At 40.0% G+C, this 8,845-nt stretch overlaps 1 protein-coding gene across 1 annotated transcript; it reads left to right on the top strand.

Annotated features, from left to right (window-relative positions):
- The first annotated feature begins 238 nt into the window (after positions 1 to 238).
- Positions 239 to 1,135, top strand: LOC141117798 (olfactory receptor 5A2-like). The gene has a single exon (XM_073610829.1). It carries the CDS (start codon positions 239 to 241, stop codon positions 1,094 to 1,096), a length of 858 nt encoding a protein of 285 aa, XP_073466930.1. The 3' UTR covers positions 1,097 to 1,135.
- The last annotated feature ends 7,710 nt before the right edge of the window (positions 1,136 to 8,845 follow it).

Raw genomic sequence — 8,845 nt, 5'->3', positions numbered from 1 at the left:
TAACAACTTTAGGCCACTGCCTCTCAATTAGCAGAAATGCTTTAAAATTGTTGCCTGCTAATTTCAATGTTTTCTGGCTCATTCTTAGCAAATGTTATTATAGGTTTCTTTTATGTATGTTTTCTTCTTCCAATGAGTTTTCAACTTAGTGCCTGAGATGGTGATGACTTACAACTGGAGTGATGGCATGGACCTCATACTTCTTGGGCTCACTGATACTCCAGATGCACAGGCACCAATGTTTCTCATATTTCTCATCATATATCTTCTCACTGTTTTGGGAAACCTCATTATTGTGACTGTTATTTGTATGAATCCAGAACTGCACAGTCCTATGTACTTTTTCATCTGTAATCTATCATTCCTTGACATAGCTTACTCTTCAGTTACTCAGCCCAAGCTGCTCTCCATCTTCATAACTGGGCCAAGTGCGATCTCTTTTCCTGCCTGCATTGCACAGCTCTATGTATTTATGTCATTGGCATGTACGGAATTTGTTTCATTAACAGCTATGGCTTATGATCGCTATGTTGCAATCTGTAAGCCTTTACATTATATGGTTTTAATGAAGAGAACAGTCTGCTTACAGTTGGCCATTATTTGTTGGGTGGTGGGATTCCTTGATCCACTGGCTCACACTGTGGTCATATCAAGGCTACCTTTTTGTAAACCACCTGTACTGAATCACTTCTACTGTGATCTATCTCAGTTGCTCAGTCTATCTTGTGAGGATAAATTATTTATTGAAATTATGACCTATTTAGTTGGCTCAGCGGTAGCTCTTCCAGCCTTCTTGCTAACGCTAGTCTCATATGTGTTCATTATATCTACCATTCTTAATATAAGTTCATCTTCTGGCAGGCACAAAGCTTTCTCTACTTGTACGTCTCATCTAACTGTAGTCACTCTGTTCTATGGCACTGTCCTAGTCATGCATATGAGGCCTTCATCTCAAAATTTGCTTAAGCAAGACAAACCTTTGTCTGTGTTATACACAGCTGTTACCCCAATGATGAATCCTCTGATTTATAGTTTTAGGAACAAAGATGTAAAGAAAGCTCTAAGGAAACTCACTAGTAAGAAAAAGTATGTTTAAATGGATTAAAAAAAAAAAAAAATACAATAAAAAGACTATCGGCCAAACTGCTTGGATTACTAATACTTTAGTCTGGCTGCACGCATTTTTTTTAATGGCAAAATTCACATGTTTCAGAGCAAGCATCGCCCTCTGTTCAGGAGTAAAAAACATTGAAAGAAACATGATATATGAGGCTCAAGCAAACAAAATCTACAACAGTTGAAGGTTTAAACCCATAATTTAAACACAACACTGTCACAGGCTGTTCTGAAATCATACCCAATGTAGGTTTTTAACTAGAGTTCTTGGGCATGTTGGTACTGTTCTCAGCCATGGCTAGAATACTCTGCAAAGAAAGATGCACACTCTTGCTTACCATGTCAGAAAAAGTGCAACCTCAGATGATAAAGATATTGTTTTTACTAAATAAGGATTTAAAAATTGGAAAAGTGCACTGAAGAAGGGCTTGGGATTCAACAATGATGCACTTATCCATTCCTTTTTGTGCAATCTTCTTCTTTGTAGGATGAAATGATGGAGAGGGAAGGTCTGGTTCCTCTCAGTCTGGTTTGGGCCTAGCCCTCCTCCTAGGTCCAAACCAGATTGAGAAGAACAGGGATTATGTGAAAAGCATGGGGGAAGTGATCACATTCCTAGCTGTGAATGAGTAATGGGACCTGTAAGAGACACAAGTCTAGGAAAGAAGATGATAGGTCTGATGGATTTTTTCCTGAAGCTATTTGGCATCCTTTAGTAATGTGGATTCAAACTTAAAGACACATTAATTGTCATAACACAGAACGAGAAATGTATATCCCATAATGTGCAAAATTAGAACAATGAAACTATGTTGAGTCTTATGTTGCAATAAATCAAAAATAAATATGACAATGCTGATAAGACAGGGTTCTGTTCAAAAGGTGATGGGACAGGTGCAACTTTTAGAATCTATCAATAATGATTCAATTTGTCTGTAACTCTGTTCCTATGGAACGTCTGATTGGTTTGCTGGAGCTGAGTCAGCTGGATATAGAGTACATTAGCTAATACGTGTATCTAAACATCATGCGGACTGTCAAACAAGGGGAGTGATATATATATATATATATATATATATATATATATATATATATATATATATATATATATATATATATATATATATATATATATATATATATATATATATATATATATATATAATGTTCTGTGACTGTGGTGTGTTTTATGTAAGAAAAACAAAAAGGCCTCTTTGCTGAAGAATTTATCATCACATTAATTACATTAGGAATGGATAAACACACCAATTGGCAGACGTGTAATAACAACACATCAGTAATTAGTTTGGCTACTCTGGATAGGGTATATGAAGATCTGGGGGGGGGGGGGGATTTTGATAAAAGGATCCTCCAAAGAGAGGCCAAATGGATCTCCAATTTAAAAGCCAATTCCCATCCAGGGTTCAATGATATTTTGAGCTTTAAAACATTTTTGAAGCAGTAGCCTTTTAATAGCAGTGGCCTGTGTAAAATGTGTGGTACCATGATGTATGTTATTAGCCCATGAACTTGCCAGCTTCTGTATAAGTTAAAATTTTATTAGTGTATCTTGATGGACTTTGTAAAAATATATATTTATATATATATATATATACATCTGCATGTGTGTATATATATATCTATAGATATATAGATATATATATCTATATATCTATAGATATATATATCTATATAGATATATAGATATATATATATATATATATATATATACACAGTGGGGACAGAAAGTATTCATTCAATTTTTCACTCTTTGTTATGTTGCAGCCATTTGCTAAAAGTTCATTTTTTCCTCATTAATGTAAAAAAAAAAAAAAAAAAAAACTGAAATATCACATGGTCCTAAGTATTCAGATCCTTTGCTATGACACCCATATATTTAACTCAGGTGCTGTCCATTTCTTCTGATCATCCTTGGCATGGTTCTACACCTTCACTTGAGTCCAGCTGTGTTTGATTATACTGATTGGACTTGATTAGGAAAGCCACACACCTGTCTAGGTCAAAGGAACTGCCTGAAGAGCTAAGAGACAAAATTGTGACAAGGCACAGATCTGGCCAAGGTTAAAAAACAATTTCTGTTGCACTTAAGGTTCCTAAAAGCACAGTGGCCTCCATAATCCTTAAATGGAAGATGTTTGGGACGATCAGAACCCTTCCTAGAGTTGGCCGTCCGACCAAACTGTGCTATCGGGGGAGAAGAGCCTTGGTGAGAGGGGTAAAGAAGAACCCAAAGATCACTGTGGCTGAGCTCCAGAGATGCAGTTGGGAGATGGGAGAAAGTTCTAGAAAGTCAACCATCACTGCAACCTTCCACCAGTCGGGGCTTTATGGCAGAGTGGCCTGACGGAAGCCTCTCCTTAGTGCAAGACACATGAAAGCCCACATGGAGTTTGCTAAAAAACACCTGAAGGACTCCAAGATGGTGAGAAATAAGATTCTCTGGTTTGATGAGACCAAGATAGAACTTTTTGGCCTTAATTCTAAGTGGTATGTGTGGAGAAAACCAGGCACTGCTCAACAGCTGTCCAATACAGTCCCAACAGTGAAGCATGGTGGTGGCAGGATCATGGTGCGGGGGTGTTTTTCAGCTGCAGGGACAGGACGACTTGTTGCAATCGAGGGAAAGATGAATGTGGCCAAGTACAGGAATATCCTAGATGAAAGCCTTCTCCAGAGTGCTCAGGACCTCAGACTGGGCCGAAGGTTTACCTTCCAACAAGACAATGACCCTAAGCACACAGCTAAAATAACGAAGGAGTGGCTTTACAACAACTCTGTGACTGTTCTTGAATGGCCCAGCCAGAGCCCTGACTTAAAATCAATTGAACATCTCTGGAGAGACCTAAAAATGGCTGTCCGCCAACGTTTACCATCCAACCTGACAGAACTGGAGAGGATCTGCAAAGAGGAATGGCAGAGGATCCCCAAATCCAGGTGTGAAAAACTTGTTGCATCTTTCCCAAAAAGACTCATGGCTGCATTAGATCAAAAGGGTGCTTCTACTAAATACTGAGCAAAGGGTCTGAATACTTAGGACCATGTGATATTTCAGTTTTTCTTTTTTAATAAATCTGCAAAAATGTCAACAATTCTGTGTTTTTCTGTCAATATGGGGTGCTGTGTGTACAGTAATGAGGAAAAAAGATGAACTTAAATGATTTTAGCAAAAGGCTGCAATATAAAAAAGAGTGAAAAATTAAAGGGGGTCTGAATACTTTCCATCCCCACTCTATATGTATATACAGTGCCTTGAAAATGTATTCATACCCCTTGAAATTTTCCACATTTTGTCATGTTACAACGAAAAATGTAAATGTATTTTATTGGAATTTTATGTGATAGACCAACACAAAGTGGCACATAATTGTGAAGTGGGAGAAAAATGATAATAGGTTTTCAAAATGTTTTACAAATAAATATGTGAAAAGTGTGGCGTGCATTTGTATTCAGCTCCCCTGAGTAAATACTTTGTAGAACACACTTCGCTGCAATTACAGATACAAATCTTTTTGGGTATATCTCCACCAGCTTTGCACATCTAGAGAGTGACATTTTTGCCCATTCGTCTTTACAAAATAGCTAAAGCTCTGTCAGATTGGATGGAGAGCGTCTGTGAACAGCCATTTTCAAGTCTTGCCACAGATTCTCAATTGGGTTTAGGTCTGGTCTTTGACTGGGCCATTCTTCTTTTTTTTTTTTTAATTGTATTTATATTGGGATTTCAAAGAATAAGTACAAAATTGTAACAAAATGTACATTACACTATCAATATAAGTGCAAACAATCATAGTAAAAAAGGGAAAGCAAAATATAAAGTAACAAATATAAGTAATAAGAAAGTGTTCACAGAAACAAGGCACATATGTGTATTAGATCAATTCCTTATGATGTACACAATAAGCGTAATGCTAGAGAGAGTCTAGAACTCTGAGATCAGTTCAGGCCATATACACAGGCAGTATAGGATCGGATTAAGATTAGGGCATGTTTGGTGGCAAGGGGGTCCCGTTTTCCGAAAGATCCCATGGTTCCCATATTTTATTAAATTGGGGAATACAGTCGTGTACCGAGGCCGTCAAAAACTCCATTGTCCGAATCTCAGCCACCAAGTGTAGAAATCTGGACTGTGGAGGAGGTGTATTGGATAACCAGAATAATGGGATAAGCCTCCTGGCAGCTAGTAATATATAGGATATCAATTTGTTTGTCTTTTTAGATACCCCTGAAGGAGGTTAGACCCAATAGATAGTTCAAATGATCCACCGGAAGGGACACCCCAGTCACCTTTTGTATAAGAAAATGTACATCATACCAAAAGGGTTGAATCAAGGAGCACTGCCGGAAGATGTGGAACAGGACTGGGCCATTCTAACACATGAATATGTTTTGATCTAAACCATTCCATTGTAGCTCTGGCTGTATGTTTAGGGTTGTTGTCCTGCTGGAAGGTGAACCTCTGCCCCAGTCTCAAGCCTTTTGCAGACTCGAACAGGTTTTCTTCTAAGATTGCTCTGTATTTGGCTCCATCCATCTTCCCATCAACTCTGACCAGCTTCCCTGTCCCTGCTGAAGAAAAGTATCCCCACAACATGATGCTGCCACCACCATGTTTCACCGTGACGATGGTGTGTTCAGGGTGATGTGCTGTGTTAGTTTTCCACCACACATAGCTTTTCTTTTAGGCCAAAAAGTTAAATTTTAGTCTCATCTGACCAGAGCACCTTCTTCCACATGTTTGCTGTGTCCCCCACATGGCTCCTCGCAAACTGCAAATGGGACTTCTTATTGCTTTCTTTCAACAATGACTTCTTGCCATTCTTCCATAAAGGCCAGATTTGTGGCGTGCACGACTAAGAGTTGTCCTGTGGACAAATTCTCCCACCTGAGCTGTGGATCTCTTCAGCTCCTCCAGAGTTACCGTGGGCCTCTTGGCTGCTTATCTGATTAATGCTCTCCTTGCCCGGCGTGTCAGTTTAGGTGGACGGCCATGTCTTGGTAGGTTTGCAGTTGTGCCATACTCTTTCCATTTTTGGATGATGGATTGAACAGTGCTCCTTGAGATGTTCAAAGCTTGGGATATTTTTTTATAACCTAACCCCGCTTTAAACTTCTCCATACCTTTATCCCTGACCTGTCTGGTGTGTTCCTTGGCCTTCATGATACTGTTTGTTCACTAAGGTTCTCCAACAAACCTCTGAGGGCTTCACAGAACATCTGTATTTATACTGAGAATAAATTACACACAGGTGGACAGTGTTTACTAATTAGGTGACTTCTGAAGCCAATTGGTTCCACTAGATTTTAGTTAGGGGTATTAGAGTAAAGGGGGCTGAATACAAATGCACGCCACACTTTCAGATATTTATTTGTAAAAAATTTGCAAAAGCATTTTTCATTTTCCTTCCACTTCACAAATATGTGTCACTTTTGCGATATAGATATCTATATATACAGTGCCTTGCAAAAGTATTCACCCCCTTGGCATTTTTCCTATTTTGTTGCCTCACAATCCTGGACTTAACATGGATTGTTTGAGGATTTGCATCATTTAATTTACAGAACATGCCCACAACTATGAAGATTTTTTTTATTGTAAAGCTAACAACAAATAGTACAAGATAACAGAAAAAGTCAATGTGCATAACTATTCACCCCCCTAAAGTCAATATTCTGTAGAGCCACCTTTTGCGGCTATCACAGCTCCAAGTCGCTTTGGATAAGCCTCTATGAGCTTGCCACATCTTACCACTGGGATTTTTGCCCATTCCTCCTTGCAAAACTGCTCCAGCTCCTTCAAGTTGGATGGTTTGCGCTTGTAAACAGCAATCTTTAAGTCTGACCACAGATTTTCTATTGGATTGAGGTCTGGGCTTTGACTAGGCCATTCCAACACATTTACATGTTTCCCCTTAAACCACTCAAGTGTTGCTTTAGCAATGTGTTTGGGGTCATTGTCCTGCTGGAAGGTGAACCTCCGTCCTAGCCTTAAATCACACACCGAGTGGTACAGGTTTTGCTCAAGAATATCCCTGTATATTCATGTTCTCCGCTGATTATCTCAGTTTCATAAACTGGTAATGAGCTGAGATCAGCGGTGAGACTCGGGATCGCCGCTGATCTCAGTTTCATAAAAGGACACCTATGTGACTTCTGAAGGTAATTGGTTGCACCAGAGCTTTTTATGGGCTTCATAACAAAGGGGGTGAATACATATGCACATGCCAGTAATCAGTTTTAAATTTCTGAAAAATAGTTTTATGCATATATTTTTCTAATTTTACTTTACCAACTTAGCCTATTGTGTTCTGATCCATCACATATAATTCAGATTAAAAAAAAGCTGTAATGTAACAAGTAGGTAAAAAGCCAAGGTGGGTGAATACTTTTGCAAGGCACTATGTGTGTATATATATATGTATGATCTGTCATTGTATATATGTGATCCACATTGTAAGTTTGGCTTGGACTGTAGCATTGTGGGTTATTCCTTTGTATGGGCAAGCATTTGGGTGCTGCTAACAGAATAGCATCATGCTGGTCTGTGTGGTTTTGGAGGAGGGATGGTTCTGATGGTTTTGTTCTGCCTTCCTTCTCTTCCCTCAACCCTGGCTCCCCTGGTCATTCCCTGTGGGAGGTGTTGGGAGCAGAGTGGAGTATTTAGACATGTGGACAGGCACCATCTTGTGCATGCTCAGTAGCGGCGGCTGCACCACTTAATGAGGTAATTGGCTGCACACAAGTGCGGTGAGGTTGGGCGTCTCTAAGCGTTGGAGACAGATATATAAGGAAAGTGTTGGGGGAAGGAAGGTGTTTGGGAGCTTCAGGTTACACTGATTGCTGGCTGATGCTTGGGTCTAATTGAAGGTGAGGAGCATAGAATGGAGGACTTTGTGGCTTGGTTTAGCATTCTGGGGGGTTGATCTATCTTCTGTAGTAAGGAGAATGTCTAGTCTCTATTAGATCTGGAAGGGTTCAAAATTGATCTAGCCCACCCTTTGCAGCTATAATAGCTCAACTCTTCTGGGAAGGCTGTCCACAAGAATTAGGAGTGTGTCTATGGGAATGTTTGACCATTCTTCCAGAAGCGCATTTGTGAGGTCAGACACTGATGTGGACGAGAAGACCTGGCTTGCAGGTTCTGCTCTAATTCATTCCAGAGGTGTTCTCTCAGGTTGAGGTCAGGACTCTGTGTAGGCCAGTCAAGTTCTTCCACACCAAACTCACTCATCCATGTCTTTATGGACCTTGATTTGTGCACTGGTACGTAGTCATGTTGGAACAGAAAGGGGCTATCCCCAAACTGTTCCCACAAAGTTGGGAGCATGAAATTGTCCAAAATGTCTTGGTATGCTGACGCCTTAAGGCAACCTGCATCGCGGGACACATTTCACCCAAAATAGTTCAGTAGCAACTTTTGGGTGACATGCGTCCTGTGATGCGAGTTGCAGCACAGTTTGTCTCACAACAATCGCAGCAGACCCGTACCACAATTGGAGGTGTCATTCAAATGAATGGTATCTCGAATGCGAGTCCCGCGTTTTGTCATTCACACCTCAGGGCTGTCAAATCACGGGCAGATCCGTGGCCAATCTGCCCACGATTCAATACGCTGTAGTGTGAATGCAGCCTAATGCCCTGTACACACGGTCGGATTTTCCAATGGAAAATGTGTGATAGGACCTTGTTGTCGGAAATTCTGACCGTGTGT

This window comes from Aquarana catesbeiana, linkage group LG13 (genome assembly GCF_042186555.1).
Source record: "Aquarana catesbeiana isolate 2022-GZ linkage group LG13, ASM4218655v1, whole genome shotgun sequence".
In the NCBI taxonomy this organism is placed as follows: Eukaryota; Metazoa; Chordata; class Amphibia; order Anura; family Ranidae; genus Aquarana; species Aquarana catesbeiana.
This window is presented reverse-complemented; position numbering and strand designations above follow the sequence as displayed.